The sequence below is a fragment of the Sorex araneus genome, chromosome 5 (genome assembly GCF_027595985.1).
Source record: "Sorex araneus isolate mSorAra2 chromosome 5, mSorAra2.pri, whole genome shotgun sequence".
NCBI lineage: Eukaryota > Metazoa > Chordata > Mammalia > Eulipotyphla > Soricidae > Sorex > Sorex araneus.
Window position 1 is genome coordinate 37,357,437 of NC_073306.1, and position 17,557 is coordinate 37,374,993.

The 17,557-nt window shown below is 38.7% G+C and overlaps 1 protein-coding gene across 21 annotated transcripts in view; it reads right to left on the reverse strand.

Annotated features, from left to right (window-relative positions):
• The window catches only part of MACF1 (microtubule actin crosslinking factor 1), a 411,553-nt gene that overhangs the window by 160,542 nt on the left and 233,454 nt on the right, over positions 1-17,557 (reverse strand). For all 21 annotated transcript variants that reach the window (XM_055137709.1, XM_055137708.1, XM_055137706.1 and 18 more), the window contains 10 exons: positions 13,975-14,153; positions 12,951-13,089; positions 11,999-12,192; positions 11,015-11,177; positions 9,833-9,916; positions 7,443-7,550; positions 6,558-6,656; positions 5,377-5,529; positions 4,919-5,007; positions 3,084-3,219 (listed from right to left, as the gene is read on the reverse strand). In XM_055137709.1, the coding sequence (XP_054993684.1) occupies positions 3,084-3,219; positions 4,919-5,007; positions 5,377-5,529; positions 6,558-6,656; positions 7,443-7,550; positions 9,833-9,916; positions 11,015-11,177; positions 11,999-12,192; positions 12,951-13,089; positions 13,975-14,153 (1,344 nt within the window). The remainder of the gene's footprint in view (positions 1-3,083; positions 3,220-4,918; positions 5,008-5,376; positions 5,530-6,557; positions 6,657-7,442; positions 7,551-9,832; positions 9,917-11,014; positions 11,178-11,998; positions 12,193-12,950; positions 13,090-13,974; positions 14,154-17,557) is intronic.

Consider the following 17,557-nt stretch of genomic DNA (forward strand, 5'->3'; position numbering starts at 1 on the left):
ACATTCTGAAGCTTGTCGGTGTTCATATTAAGGAAACAAGAGAACAATTATTCTAAGACTGATTCACTAATAAAGATTCTTAGAGACATCTACCATTTTTCAAAGAGAATTCAAGCCCACATAACAATGTTTTGGTGCTGCAACTCTCAGAGAAGAATCTTGAAATAGGATTTTCTTATTGGTAACTGTAGTACCACAGGATTACAAGAGAAATTTGGGAAGCCTGGTAGCCACACACCAGTCATATGCTACTCAATGGCTATTTAGTAAAAGGAGTAATCACTCACAGGGTGGAATCCCTAGCTTCTAGAAATGCTGACAACTTTTCTCTTGGTCTAGGCTAGAATGGATAGTACAAGGATTATAATTATAGCTATCATTTCAGTAAATAACTGAAATCTTACATATTTATTGAACACTGATCTTTAATCTCACAAAAATTTTGGAAAAATTTTATTTTAGTCTTTAGTTTGCATATAAGAAAATGAGGCAGAGGGGTCTAGAGTGATTGTACAATGGGTAGGGTTCTTTCCTCGCACTCAGCAGACCTGGGTTTAATCCCTGGCATCCCATTTGGTTCCCAAGCACCACTAGGAGTAATTTCTGAGTGCAGCACCAGTAGTACACCCTAAGCATTGCTGGGTGTGCCCCACAATCCACAAGAAAGGAAGGAAGGAAGGAAGGAAGGAAGGAAGGAAGGAAGGAAGGAAGGAAGGAAGGAAGGAAGGAAGGAAGGAAGGAAGGAAGGAAGGAAGGAAAAGAAAATGAGGCAAAAAGGATAGGTAACTTGCCTGGGATCGTAAATCTAATGCACTCCAGAATTGAACCAAGATGTGACTAAATTGGGTGTTATTTATTAACTGCCTCCCTAGTCAGGTCTAAAGGAACATGAAGGACAAGAACAATAGAAACATATTTTACAAAGGACTAAAGCCCTAAGTATGGTAAGTAAATAAGGAGAAACGTATACATTAACAAAATTATCCTTGAAAACAAAAACCTGAGGAAGCTAATAAAACTCCCATTTGAAGTCTTATCACAGAATGACAGTATTCAAAAATTAAATGTTCAAATAATCAAGTGATACATGTCATCATTTAATTATTTTTCAGCTTTTCAACTTTCTAGCAATTCTTGCTTATGTCCATTATCTTAAAATCTCTAGACACTGAAAGAAAAATCACACTGGCATGGAAATTGAAAAAAAATCTACAGAGAATGAAAGAGAAATCACATTGGCATACAGTTCTAAAAAAATTCCTTTCACAAAATCTATGTAAAGAGTATTCAGAAGGTTGGGGTTGGAGAGACAGTACAGTGGGCAGGCTGCTTGCCTTGCAGGAGGCTGACCCAGGTTTGATCCCCGGCGTCCCATATGGTCTCCCAAACACTGCAAGGAGTAATTCCTGAGGCAGATCCAGGAAGAAGCCCTGAATACCACTGGGTGTGCCCTCCCCCAAAAAAAAGAGCACTCAGAAGGAGAAGCTCCTTTTCAAAAAATATAAAAAAGCAAAAGACTTTTTTAGAATTCAATTTTTCCTGTGGATTCATGGCATCTCAGCATCTCAAATACTGAAGAAAGGCATGGGACTTAGCCAAAAAACTATACTGTTCCTTCCCATACTCTTGAAACTAACGATAATCAGCAACCCAGAAATATTCATTTCAGTCCCATCAACCATGGACATTCTGACCTAAATGAGCAGAAAAGACAGAAGAAGAAAAGAAAACAAAAAATGCTTCCACTTACCGGAGGTGTAGTGTACGCCTTGGGCAGATAAAAGATAGAGCCTTATGGAGCAGCTCAGCCGTATCGCACACACAGTGTAAGCTTGGTGTTAGCGTCCAGCATGCGACTGTTTGTTTTTTGCAAAAAAGAACCCCAAACAGGTCGTCCTCTTTTCCCTTTGTGCATTTGTGCTTAAACTCCAAAGGGTTAGTGAAACTTGTAAGCAAGGATGTCAGTTAATCAGAACAATACTTCACATGAAACACACAAACAGTACAGGGACACATCATGCTCAATGTAGTGTGCTCAGCAGCTTGTCTTTCTCTCTAATTTTCTCCCCCCTTTTAACCTTCAAGATGAGAACTGGATGTTCTCAGCAAGCAATTGTTAAAAAATTTCACATACTCCCTTATATGGTGAAGCAACAAGCCATTAGAAGTGGGCTACCTCACATACAGAACGCTAAACCAGCTTATTCATTTTGAAAGTCTATTCAATAAATCATAGTTTGTTCAGTCGCTCTATCTTTACAGTTTGAGCTCCTGCTGCACAAATTTTATATCCAAGAACCAGAGTTAAAGCATATTTTATCGAAATATCATTTTGAGCATCATCTAGACACCAAATTTGATTATGTTCAAGTTTGAGTCTAAGTTTTGGTCTGCCCCACATACTCTGGCCATTGCTTCACAACATAGGAAATAAGCAGGCAAACACATATATCCCAAAGACACATGTATATAATATTGTAAGTTTACATATACACACAAGTATCCAGGAAGAACTTAAGACGACCAGCAGGAACAAATTTCCTATGATCTAGGAAATGAACATGAATGGGCACTGTAAAGATGACACATGATGAGATGATTATGGGTCCTGGGAACCAGTGTTTCAGTCAGTGCAGCTACTCCATTATTTTGCTTTGAAATAAACATTATCATTTACTTAACAGATATAAAATGTGTTTTGAGGGAAAGAGGGTTTTCTTTCCAATATTCAGAACTTTGACCTCCATCTTTTTTAGTGGAAATACCATGAAGGTGCAATCTCATTGCTCTTATGTTAGACATAATAAAGAATTTATGATCTCCTTGACTGTGATCTGCCACAAAATGGCAGATGATAGAACAGAGAATCAGGTCAACAGGTATGGCTGCAAGTATCTTCTAGTGTTTTCTGACTGACCAAGACATCATGGAACCCAGTAAACACAAGACAAATGGTTGCTAAGGTGAAGTTAAAAATTAAATCACATGGTCATGGAAAGCTAGTGATGATGACTCTCAATCAGCAAAGCTGCTTTTATACTATTCAAAAGTACCCTCCCAATATCTGGAGAGAAAAAAAGTACCTTCTGTTCTGTCTGTTGGGCCAACTGGCTCTGAAGTTGATGAAGCTGGTTTGTTGAACCATCACAAAGGTTATGGTAAGCCTTATTTAAGTCATTTATCTGCTCAGATATCTGTTCCTTCTCTTTTTCTGAGAGCCTAGAACATGAAACAAAAAAAATCTTGAAAAAAAAATGTCCTCCAAACTTCCCATAATTGCTTCAAAATTGTAATTTCTCCATCTTGATATTCTTTGTCACTATTAAGTACAAACCATCTAGTTAGTCTGTCAAAGTTACTGAGAACTTTAGACTCTAGTTCATGGTTTCTCTCAAGTCACAATTCTTAATGATGCCACACTCATGTCACCAACTGCCTAACAACTTAGTTTCATAAACCTTCAACCTTCTTAATTCAAGTGGCTACCTTAGTCTCGCCTCCACATGGTAAACTTAGACCCTCACACCTAAATTGTTCAATTTCTGAAATTTTAAACTTAAAAAAAATCTTGGGGAGGGAGAGATTGTACAGCAGGTACATTCCTGGCTTTGCATGCACCCAATTTGGGTTTGATCCCTGGAATTGCATATGGTTCTCACCAAGTCCCACCAGGAGTGATTCCTGAACACAGAATAGGATTAAGACTTGGGCACAACTAAATGTATTCAAAGATAAAAACAAAAACACTTAAAAAAAAACCACACTGATTATAACCCTGTGACACTCTTATTTATCCATTACCCATCCATCTAGTCTTACCACATTTAGTATTTATCAGATTTGCCTTAGATTCCCTCCTCCCACCCCCTTTGTGTGTGTGTATTTGTGTGTGGGGGGGGATTTAGTGTTGCTCATCAGTCTATGGCTTACTCCTGGCTCTGCAGTCATATGAATCCCAGGACACCGTATGGTTCCCTGAGGTCACCAAGAATTATCCTTGAGTGTGGAGCCAGCAGTAAGCCCTGAGTATAACCAGATGTGGCCCAAAAATAAAAAAAAAATAAAGTAAAACTGACAATGAAATAGCCAATATGCTAAATATAACAGGAACTTCTCAAGTTTTCAGCTTTCCTGACTTCTTACTATTCCTTTCTTTGTAGAACTCTATTGCCACTTGGGTTCTGAGGTATCACTCAAAATTTCCCATTTTATTCTTCTCTAAGACATTTTTTATAGGCTGAGAAGTACAGGGAAGTCTTAGGAAGCTACTATGCTGGTAATACAAATATCACTTTAGGCTCCTTACTAATTCGAAATTCACATATATATCTGCTCACTGGACACCTTTACTGGAACAACATAAGGCACAGATTAGCATATTAAGTAATCTAGAATATATATATTAGGTATTTTCACTCTGATGTCCTGTATATTCTTCTATTAAATGTCTAAGACTAAATTTGCCTCTTTAATTTATTACTTTTGCTTTTGTTTTGGGGGCCATATGCAGTGGTACTCAGGGCTTACTACTGACTCTGTGCTCAGGGATCACTCCTGGTGGACTCAGGGGTCATCTGTGGTGCCAGGGATGGAACCTGGGTCAGTTGTAGGCAAGACAAGTGTCCTACTCACTGTACTATTGCGATCAAGCCCCTGAGCATCACCAGGAGTGATCCTGAGAGAAGAGTAAGCGCGGAGCACTGTTGAATGTGACAGAAAATCAAAATCAAAATAAATGAATAAATCAACAAAATAAATAAGTACTCCCGTAACCAACAAGTGTATAAACAGACTCTCCAACAGTAATCTCAAAACTCTTATCTGACTCTTGCTGCACTGCATTTTCCCCATAACCCTTAGTTTTAGCCAAGAAGATGAAATACCCCAGATGAGCCATAATCTCTCACTAAACACTCACTTATGACCATGTTTGGCCAGGAAGATCTGTGACGTTTTGATGGCCTCAGAGACTTGTTCTCTCTTGGTCGTCAATTCCTCTGCCAGAACCTATACAACAGAAATAAAGAAATAAACCTACAAATCTAAGAAATTAAAGAATAACATTTTTTAAAAAGAACTTTCAAAAAAAATCCTAGGGAAAAACATAGCTTATCTTAAATTATTATCATCAATGAGCTACCTATATAATTTAAGAGAAAGTAATACAAATAAGATGAATTAAGTTGGAGATATCAAGGTAAGCACAGGCCAGTGGGAAAAAAAGAAGAAAAAATAGATGATTTAAGTCGAAGACCAGGAAGCTAACATTAACTGAGATAAGAATAATTCCTGGGTGACTCTGGCTTGTGTTATTCCACTTAACACATTACCAAATGTTATTCTATCCAGGAAAAGAGATACTGATCTTCTACTCACCTGTTGTTCTAAAATAGCTTTTTCAATGTCTGTTGATTCTTTGGTCTGGGATGAGGTACCTTTACTTTGTGTATTCTGTGCTAGGGTAGATACCCAGCCCAAAAGTTCTTTAACCTTTTCCACATGTTCTTGTTTTTCCTCTTCTACCACTTTCTGGAGTAGGAAATAGAAAATAAGAATCTTGGTCTATGTCTTAAAGACTGGTTTGAGTTCAAATTTTTAAAAATAGATACACAAGAGATATCTCAACCTATGCATAGCTAAAATGTAAAGCTAAATACATATAAAATTTAAAGCATAGTTTATGGTGCCTGTGGGATTATAAAAGCTAATTTCATTATTTTTAGATTTGCAAAGACAGATTATTTTTATATTTTTTGTATTTATTTATTAAATATTTTGGGTCATACCCGGCAATGCACAGGAGTTACTCCTGGCTCTTCACTCAGGAATTACTCCTGGTGGTGCTCGGGGGGCCATATGGGATGCTGGGAATCGAACTCGGATTGGCCTGGAGCAAGGCAAACGCCCTACCCGCTGTGCTATTGCTCCAGCCCCCTCACTTTTATAATTACATTCCCAGCTGAGGTAGAAAGGTGACATTTTGTCTCAGTATTTCAGTTTCTAAACTATAAAAAAGCATCCTTTTCATATTTTATTTAGTGTCATTTTTTTTATATTACTGCATTCTCATTAGTGACTGCATAGTTTGGTTTAAATGGAGCCTAAAGTAATGCTGAAGTGCTCACTAGATTTCCTAAGTACAAGAAGGCTGTGATGTACCTTATAGAAAAAAATACATTTTTTTCTTTAAATATACTTAAGAAAAAAATTTTTTTCTAAAAAATATCTCACACTTTTTCAGGTATGAGTTATAGTAGTATAATGTTCATGAGTTAATAAATCACAGCAAATAGGTGGTTAAACACAAAATGAGGCTGTGTATTGATTCCTTAAGAAAAAAAAGTTATAAATGGAGGCTTGCAGAAACCAAACTGAGTATCTGCCCTAGGTGTAAAGATTCGGTATTTGTAAATGCAATGTTGGCAGCATCTTCAGTCTTCATACAACTACTTCGAGTAATAAACATCAACTGTATGTGCACTTTCTACTTTGTTATAGATGAAACATAGGATTTTAAGTTGCATTTTCAAGATCATTTGGGACTCAAAAGTTCTCACCTCCTCCTCCTCTAGGCGTCGGAGTGCATCACTGATATATTTCACGTGCTGAGTTGTCAAAGTCACCAATGCTGTGTATCGAGTTCTTAGGTCCATGAACTGTGGTTTAAAAAAGCAACTGAAATATATTATCTGAAGCTGGAGAGATAGGATGTAAGATAGGGCACCTCCCTTGCACATGGAAGACCTGGGTTTGATCCCCAGAACCCTAGTCTCCCAACCCTCCACAGGAGAATCCCTGATCCCTAAGCAGAGCCAGGAGTAAGCCACAAGCATTGCCAAGAGTAAGCAATGAGCACTGCCAGGCATGACCGACCCCAAAACAAAACAAAGAAATATATTATCTGGGGCAGGAGAGAAAGAGATTGAGGTGCTTGCCTTGCACAAGCACCTCATTTGATCCCCAGAACCATGTCTCTTCTGCAAGCACTGTTATAATGAAACTTTATTTGTAGACACTGAAAGCTGAAGTTCCTATGATTTTCATGTGTCATTTTTCATGAGAGATCCCTGAGCATACATCCAGGAGCAAGTACTGAACACTGCTGGGAGTGGACCCAAAACAAAAGCAAATACAAACAGAAAAAGAAATGTGTTATCTCCCCAAAACTGCATTTAAATAGTTAAATAAGGAGAAAACTTCAGGGTCAGGGAAACAGCTCAAAGGGCTTGATCACATGCTTTGCATGCGAGAGGTCTGAGTTTAATTCCCTCTGTACTAGCCTTGCCTGGAGTGGGTGTGGCTTCTACCCCTAGTCCCCACAAGAAAAAGGGATGGGGGAGTTTTTTTTTTCATAAAGAAAAAATGCTTAGAGAAGGGCATAAGGTCCAGAAACATGAATCTTTAATGAAGGAAAGTATTAACTCTTCCCCATCCTTTTTCACCTCCTGTGTGATGGCATCAGATGAGGACAGCATGCGACGGCGCTTGCCAGGAGATTTCTGCTGTGATTCTACAAAGGCCTTATATGTCATCAGTTGCAATTCATAATCCTAAAGAAAAAAAAAGTCATTCCATTTACATCATTCACACAAATGTGGGAGAATCAGAGCATCTTATTACTGGAAAGCACTGTGGTAACTATTTACTAAAACTTCCAGTGAAGAGCTAGATAGAAGATATTAGGTCATACTATTTCTACAACTACTATTCAACTCTGCCATTGTAAGTGAAAGCATATAAAATAAGTAAATGAAAGATCACTGTTATAATGAAACTTTATTTGTAGACACTGAAAGCTGAAGTTCCTATGATTTTCATGTGTCATTTTTCATTGTTTTCAGCCATTTCTCATAGGCCACATTAAATAGGTATGCAGACTAGACTCAGCCTGTGGGTCAGTCAGAGTTTGTTGATTTCCTGAATTTGCAGTCTGTTGTTTGCTGACTGTCTTTTTCATCTCCTAAATGGGCAGATGAAAGCCAAAGATGGGAAGTGAGTTTCCCTATTGATTCCATGGGCATGCAGCAGAATCAGGATTTGTTTCTCAGTCTTTTCATCTCTAATCCATGCTCTTCTCATTTCTCCAAGATATTCTACACTACTTTGTAGTGCTGGGTATGCGACCCTCACCCAGGTCCTCTTCATTTCTCACAGGGACAGGTGCAGAACCTTTTATTTACTTCCCCTGCTTCTAGTTTCTTATCTATTACACTTTTTAATCTGTCACCAGAGTAACTTTTCTAAAAGTTACTGAAAGATGACAAACTCATTCCTTTCAGTGGAATGAATCATCTCTTGTCTTCTAAAAAACGCAGAATCTGTTTTGGTAGGTCAAGGAGTTTAACTCAAAGGACTAGCGTGTGTGTGGTACAGGAGGCAAGGCCTCAAGCTGGAGAGAATGCTGCTACCACATGGCCTGGTGCACCATATAAAACTGTCAGGCTCAGGAGCAATAGCACAGCAAGTAGGGCATTTACCTTGCATGAGGCTGACCCAGGTTTGCTCCCTGGCACCCTAATGTGGTTCCCCGAAACACCACCAGGAGTAATTCCTTAGTGCAGAGGTAGGAGTAACCCCTGAGCATAGCCAAGTGGGATCCAAAAAGCCAAAAATCAAAAACAAAAACACAAAAACAACAACAACAAAAACCTGTCAGGCCCAGAGTATAGAATTAGTATTGCCAGAAGTAGCACTTGTGTGTCCAAATACTATACAGAAAGTACCCACTTTCACTCCCCCCCTCCCCCCCAGAGAGATTGCAATGTCAAAAGAACAAAACCTGATCTATTAGGTTGGCCCTAACCTTCTCTCTAAATTGGCAGTCATAATTTTTCATGTACCATATCCCTTCCAGCTATTCCAGAACATTTTCTATTTCCTCACATAATCATCATATTTTCATTCCTTTGTGTCTTAGATTATACAGCTTCCTCTGCCTAGAATGCCTGTGTAGTATACTCAGGAAATTCTAGACAGAAGGAAAATATGGAGTGCGCCCTTTAATCTGCTTGCAAATAAGAAGTAGCAATAATAAGAACAAGTGTAATCTTTTACTGAATGTATTTTAAAATTTGAGGTATTGTACAGCTGATCTTTGCAATCATTTGGTGAAGTGATATTGTTCATATTTTGTGCACAGAGCGACAGAAATTCTGATTTGTCAAGTCTGGAAAGTTATGAAGCTAGGATATGAATTCATTTTATTTTGTTTGTTTTTTGGCTTGAGAGCCATAGCCAGTAGTTCTCGGGGTTTATTTCTGGTTCTGTGCTCAAGGATCACTCCCGGCAGGGTTTGGGGGACTATAAATGATACTGGGATGTAATTCAAGTAGGCCACATGTAAGACACGTGCCTTATCTGCTGTACTATCTCTCTGGCCTCTTGAACACAATTCTTTGTTACTTAAGTCTTTCATAATTAACTAAAGAAATGTATTCACTAAAAAACTATGAGTTCAGGGACCTAAGAGATAGTACAGCAAATAGGGCGCTTGCCTTTCACATAGCTGACCCAAGTTCAATCCCTGGGACTCCATCTGGTTCCCTGAACCACATCAGGAATAAACCCAGAGCAAATGTGGCCCAAATCTTTTAAAAATAAATATATAAAAGCACTCACCCCCACCCCTCTGAAACTTGCTAGTGAATGAAAAGGCACATAATCTCAAGATATTTTTGTTTAAAGATGTCATTAGAGAAATAGAATTATGAAGACAGACCATATATAACCTCACAAATCACATAAAGATTTAAAATTTTATAATGAATAAGGGGCTGGAAATTTTCCCAAGCTGGAGATCATTTCTGTTCCTACTAGGACATGAGAGAATTACCTTTACAATAGTAGAGTACTGCTGGGAAAATTTCTGACACTGGTCCAGTTTTGTCTGATTTCTCTCGATTTCTGCGAACAAAGCCTAAAACCAAAAAAATTACAGTCATTAAAAATGTCATTATCATCATCAGCTGAGCTCATATTATGGTCTAAGGCTGTAATTTTTAAGCCTTAATGGGAGCTGGAGAGATGATACAGGGATAAAAATCCTTGTCTTGCATGCAGTCAACCCTGGTTTAATTCCTGGTTTTGTGCTCTATTCCCAGAGCACAAAACCTGAGGGGTTTCCTGAACACAGAAACAGGAGTAAGCCTTAGAAAAAGCTGGGTAAGGTCCCCAAAGTAAAAATAAAATAAGAAGAAAGCTTTATAAAATCAAAATCACCTAAAGGCTAGATAAAATACAGATTACTATGCCACACCTCCTGCATTTCTGTTTCAGAAGGCTTGGATTTGGGTCCAAACTTGCATTTCTGACACATCCTCAGATAATTCTGATATGGGTGTCTACACACTAAAAATCACTACTGTAAGTATTTTACATGCGTCATTTCCTTTCATTCTAACAACAGTAACTTTGGGTGAGGTAAATCAAACAACAATGTAACTACCTATATTATGAATGAAGTAGAACGCTAAGCAATTAAGCAATTTAAATATCAGGATGAAAAAGCAAATCAGGATTAGAATCTAGCAATCCAATTTCAGACTTTGAAGTCTTAACAATAATGTATTAATAAAACAACACACCAATAAAAACGGCTTTAAATGCGGTCAGAGAAGAGAGTACACTGGATAAGGCTTTGCCTTGCACACGGCTGACTCAAGTTCAATCCCTAGCACCCTATAAGGTCCTTTGAACACTGTAGTATTCTCTGAGCACAGAACAGTGAGTAAGCACTGAGCACCACTATGTGTGGAGTGAAAACAAAACTACTTTAAAGAAATAGTTTTCTTCTATTCATAGTTTTACCTAATTTTCATTTCCTCATATTCTAATCCAAGTAAAATAATATATAATATCAAGAAAAAAATTGCAAAACCATTATCTTGAGATGATTTGAGTTGAAAAGAGAGCTTGAAATATCTTGACATTGGGGAAATTTAATTGCTAGAATATCAGCTTCTTCTATAATGAATTCCCTCCCCTCCAGCTTTTAACTGTTAACCTCTACACCCACCGTCTGCTGGCTGAGCTGCTCTGAGAGCACTCTGCTGTCCTCTGCCTGGCCTGGCTTCATCAATTCCTGCTGAGCAGTGGTTTCCTCTATCCATTTGATGAGAGTTCCATGGCAGGCTCGGTAATCTCCCAAAACTTCCTGGATACTTTCTAGCTCAGATTGGCTGGAAGAACAAAGGGAAACTGGTATCAGATATCTCCGTATAAATGTAATAAAGTAAACGACACAATTCCCTTGTAACCCTTAACTATGATTGGTCTTCATCAGAAAATCATCTATATTTTGCAATGAAAGAGTACCTGTCAGAGTATCATAGCTATGAATTGCAAAGCACTGTGATTTCTTAGGAAGTAGGTGGTGAAAAAAATGGTATTTACATTAATTTCAATATCAGTTCCTTATATACTTTTGTTAGATTTTGAAAGGTAATTCAATGGTAGAAAATTATCTAAACTGCTATGAGTTGCTAGAATCTGTCTCCTTATACATTTGCCTGCCCAATCTAGCCTTAGAAGGGCAGTTTCTGTATTTCCTATTCAAGTCAGCATTCTGAAGCAAAACCTCAAGTAACAAAACTTTTGAATTAGCTAACGAAATAAAAAGCAAGAATTTTTACCAAGCCCCATTATAAAAAATGGCTCATATCTGGACTCAAAGCTAGAAGATTAGATCTCAGGTTTGTCTTTGAGAAAAGATGAAAGTTCACTGTCTCAGTGTGTATTCTAGGATGCCTCATGGCTTCACCTAGCAAAGACCGGGGACACAGAAGAGGCAATGGTAATTAGACCATCACTGCTGGGTCACAAGAAAGACTCAGGACTACTTCAGGGCTCAGTCCCTGACTTTCTGTAATTTATCTTACCAAAATCTTTACTATCATACAATTTCTATCCTATAAATTCCTGCCCTTAAATAAAAATACAGAAATATACCTATTTTTGTTTAGTCACTACTCCCTGAGTAAAGGGTAGAATCACCACTTACCGTGTCTCAAGCTGGCCAATGACCCGGTGCCAGCGCTCCTTCAGCTGGGAGCCTTTTTCCTGATAGCGCTCCAAATCCAGGTTTCGCTCTGGGGTCAGACGGTTCAGCTGCTCTGCCACTGCCTTGGCCTTGGCAAGTTCCTCATCCAGGACTGAAAATACTGAATTCTTGTCCTTCACCTCACTAAGCCAATGCTATAAAAATCACAAGAATAAGCTACAGGTTATATAACACTAAAAATATCACACTAAAGTTAAAAAAAAATAAATAAAAACCCACTGTCTACAGCTGACTCCATTATGACTCAAAACCTAGATGCTATATTGACACCAGAAGTCCTTGTACATACTGGGAAGCCAAAGGCAGGCAGTACTATGTAGAAAAATATGCAACAAATGATGTTTGAAACCTGCCTCCCTAGTTTTTAAGTTGTGAAACAAGGATAATCTCAGTCTTGACTTATCTGGAAATAAAGACAATAATTCCTTTCCTAAGCGTCTCATAGTTTCTTATGAAAGTCAAATCAATTAAAAGCATTGATTTCATACAATTAATCTAATATTTTACTGAGTTAATGAATAGAAAGGCTGCCCTTTAGACATATTTTGTTTTTCCTTTGAAATTATATTAAAAAATAGTCCGTTTGGTTCAAATTTAAGTCAGTTTCATGTCATTTAAAATTCCATTTTTCTGCTAATCCAAAGAAATAGTTATGGGGGCAGAGCGATAGGACACCAAATAGGGAGGTTGCCTTACATACAGACAACCTGGGTTCAATCCCTGGTATCCCATATGGTCTTCCAAGCACCACTAGGAGTGATTCCTGAGTGCAAAGCTAGGTCCAACCCCTGAGCATTGTCAGGTATGTGGCTACTCCTCCCCCCTCCTCAACCCCAAAGGAAAAAAAAAGAAAGGTTATGTTGTCAACTTCTTAAGAATAAGAACAACCAACCTGTAATGTAGATCGGTGGGATTCCAGAGCGGAAAGATCTGCTGGCACTGCTTCCTCCTGACTCAGTTTAATTTCATAACCTTTGACCAAGAGTTCAGCATCCTCAATGCTACGTATGATGACATCAATTGTCTTTAGCCTGTGAGGATAAGATCAACATTACTAACATGAATTTTGAGAGCTGGGCTACAGACTAGAAATAATGTAGGGGGCTAGAGTGATAGCACAGCGGGTAAGGTATTTGCCTTGTATGCAGCCGACCTGGGTTTGATTCCCAGCATCCCATATGGTCCTGAGCACTGCTAGGAGTAATTCCTGAGTACAGAGCCAGGAGTAACCCCTGTGCATCAATGGGTGTGACCCAAAAAAAGCCATAAATAAATAAATAAATAAATAAATAAATAAATAAATAAATAAATAAATAAATAAATGAAGCAGTGTAGGGAAGTTCACAAAACCTAACTGTCAAAATCAATTTCAAATTACTAGATGATGATGGGGCATCATAAAAACAAGAAAACATGGTGGACAAGCTGACAATTTAAGTTAATTTAAAATAAAATTCAAGTTGGCACTGGCATACTCATATACATAGTGGACTCAAAGAGAGAAAGAAAATGAGATGAGAAACCCACTCAATATTATTAAGAATCTAAGATCTACTACTCCTCAAGCATGGATAGATGGATGGATACAAGTAGAGAGAAGAGCTTCAAAGACCAAAATTTAGTTTGGATGAAACCTCTTTATTTATTCCTTAGTATTCCTTTCTCTTTTTCTTTCAGAGGTATCTATTCAAACAGATATGAGTACTCTTGAACCCTATCACCTAAGTCAATTCTACTTTTATACAACTGGCATTTGTTCACTGCAGCCTAAATGAACATTCCAAGTTACTTGAAACTAAAGCCAAACGCTCTTGTAATGCGTACGCTTCAAAATCTCTTTTAAAATGTTCATGAAACATTTCATGCACTTTCCACTGGAAAACCTGGCCTTGAATCCAAAACCCCCGTTCACTCACTTATTTAGATAGACAGTGGAGAGGCCATATACACGATCCATTTTTTCCACCAGCAAATTGAGTTCGGAGCGCAGAGTTGGAACACTTGAGCCAGAAGGGGACTGATGGAGAAAGCTGTTGCATTTCATGGAAACAGCATCCAAATCTGACTTCAATTTCTGCAAATCCTCCTGAGTGTGCTGTCAGGAATAAGAACACAGAAAACTAGAGATAGAAGTGAACAAACAAGTTAGAAAGAAGTCTGTAATAGCAAAATGTTGGAAACAAACAGAATGACCATATATTAAAGAGTGACTAAATCATTTCTAATAGGGCAATGAAGGTAAGAATCGATAGATAAGGTAAGAGTAAATGTAAATTTTGTGTTTTGATGTGTGTGTGTGTGTGTGTGTAGTGTGTAGTTTGAATACTGCCTGGTGTTTGTGTGTGTGTGTGTGTGTGTGTGTGTGTGTGTGTGTGTGTGTGTGTGTGTGTAGTCTGAATACTGCCTGGATGTGCTCAGGGCTTACTTCTGGCTCTGTGCTCAGGGTTCACTCCTGCTTGGGGAACTATATACGATGCCGGGAATCAAACCCAGTTGAGTTGTGTTCAAAGCAAATGTCCTATCTCTTATACTATTTCTGGCCCCAGGTATAAGTAATTTTTTTTATCACAGATTTTGGATAATAAACAACTTCAGGGGCTGGAGCAATAGCACAGCAGTTGGGTGTTCGCCTTTCACACGGCCGACCCATGTTCGATTCCTCTGACCCTCTCGGAGAGCCCGGCAAGCTACCGAGAGTATGGAGCCTGCACAGAAGAGCCTGGAAAGCTACCCGTGCGTACTGGATATGCCAAAAACAGCAACAATAAGTCTCTCAATGAGAGACGTTACTGGTGCCCGCTGGAACAAACTGATGAGCAATGGGATGACAGTGACAGTGACAGTGAACAACTTCAGAACGAAGACAGAATTCCAATGAATAGCTTTGTTTTTTATAATAAAATTAGAAATTTTAAAACTACTATTTGTACAAACTAAAAATGCAATTAAAAAAATCCATACAGAAAAGAAGGAAGGAGAAATGGTAGTTTCCTTTTATAGGATAGAAATTTTAAAATATAAGAGAAATTACAAAATCAGGTGATCACATTTTGGCAACAGCCATACTAAAAACTCAATCAGGAACCCATAATAGAGGCTGGAAAGATACAGTAGAGTGGGTAAGGCACTCATAACATATTGTTGGGGGGGTGTTTCTTTTTGTTTTGGGGGTCTCATCCAGCTGTGCTCAGGGCTTACTCCTGGCAGAAGCCACGGGGACAAATGGGGTGCCAAGGATTGAACACAGGTTAGGCACATGCAAGTTAAGTATCTTCCCTACTGTACTATCTTTCTACCCCTCCCCCATCTGCCTTTTGGCTTATAGTGTCATTAAAGAAGAATATAAGGTTGAAGTCACAATTAGAGATTCCAGTATAAGGGCTATCATAATTATAATTCCTACTTTATTTCCAGATTTCTGGGTTGACTACATGCAAACCTAGCTCCTTACTTCCTGTATTGTCATACTGGCCCCTACTGTTGGTTCTTTTTCGTTTGGTGGGCCACACCCAGTGATGCTCAGGGCTTACTCCTGGCTCTGCACTCAGGGATCACTTCTGGGGGGCTCGGGAAATCATATGAGGTGCTGGGGATTAAACCTGGGTCAGCCGTTTGTCTGGCAAGCACCCCCAGAAAGAAAATTCAATAGCACATATGGTTTCCCAAGCACCACCAGGGGGTCACTCCTGAGCACAGAGGCGGGAATAGCTCCTAATGCACAATGGGTGTGGGACAACATTGCAGTTCACACTTCCCTCAATTTTTTTTTTAAAAAAAGCTCTCTAGTGGTGGAATATGAGCACTGGTGAAGGGATGGGTATTCGAGCATTGTATAACTGAGATTTAAACCTGAAAACTTTGTAACTTTGTAACTTTCCACAATAAAAAATTAAAAAAAAAAAAGCTCTCTAAAGATGCTAAAACTATGTGAAAATTTTTTATGTGAAAGTGTATATATATGTATGTACATATATATATATACATATATATATAATCTCAAAAGACTCTCCCTATAAGACATGAAATAATCGTGTCTACACGATTACAAAAGAGCAAAAAAATAATGAAAAAATATCACGGTGTCTAAACGTAACAATAATAACATAACAAAAGTACTATCAATGATGGGATATATCAACAGTACACATTTTCTGATACCATGTATCAAGAACATTATATCTCTGTGGTATTCCGGTATTCCTGCCCAAACTGCGTAAATTGTTGAATAATCAAGAAGAGACCTCAGATAAACAAGGACATTCTTCTTTTTTTTTTTTTGGCTTTTTGGGTCACACCCGGCAATGCACAGGGGTCACTTCTGGCTCATGCACTCAGGAATCACCCCTGGCGGTGCTCAGGGGACCATATGGGATGCTGGGATTTGAACCTGGGTCGGCCGCGTGCAAGGCAAACGCCCTACCCGCTGTGCTACCACTCCAGCCCCACAAGGACATTCTTTAAAAAAAAAAAAAAAAAGCCAAATAGCCTGTCCTCTTCAAAAAACACTAAGGTCATAAAAGATGAAGAAAGATGAAGAAACTTTGAGGATAAAGAAACTGAAAGAGGAGGGGACTGAGAGGGAGATCAACAGGATGAGTACACACTTTACATGTAGTGGGTCTGATCACTGGTACTGCATGGTCCCCAAGCATCAAGTTGGAAATAATTCCTGAGCACCTCTGAACAAAGAAGGAAGGAAGGAAGGAAGGAAGGAAGGAAGGAAGGAAGGGAGGGAGGGAGGGAGGGAGGGAGGGAGGGAGGGAGGGAGGGAGGGAGGGAGGGAGGGAGGGAGGGAGGGAGGGAGGGAGGAAGGAAGGAAGGAAGGAAGGAAGGAAGGAAGGAAGGAAGGAAGGAAGGGAGGGAATCTAAAGAGACAGAGCAACTAAACGCAATGATAGTAAATTGCGTTTTCATGTACCAAATCATGTACCAAAGATATTATTTTGGGGGTGGACTGGGAAGGGCTATTCAAAACTTTTGTCACCTGATAAAATTTTAACAGGGCTTTTAATAACAGTATTTTTCCAATGCCACTTCCCTATCTGAATCATTGTCATGTGGTTAAGTAAGAGATTACTCTTGCTCTTTGGAAATACACTCTGAAGTGGTTAATGGTAAAGGAGCATTATGTCTAGAATTTACTCGAGAAAGACATTAAAGATTAGTATTAAGTAAATACACGTAGAACAAAATGATAAAGCAAATGCAGAAATGTTAACACCAGGGAATCTAGATAAAATTTAATATGAGAATAAAAGCTTGCATATGTAGTTTCAAAATAAAGTTTTTTATAAAGAAAGATAATGGGCCTGAAATAGAGCACTAGCCGAGTGCTTTATATGCAGGAGGCTCAGGTTTAATCCCTTGCACCCCATGGTCCCCTAAGCTCTGCTGGGAGAGACCCCAAAGCACAGGGCCTGAAGAAGCCCCTTGAGCAACAGATTTGTATGTCTCATATAAACAAATTAGATCTCTCGCAGCTATAAATGTTATACAACC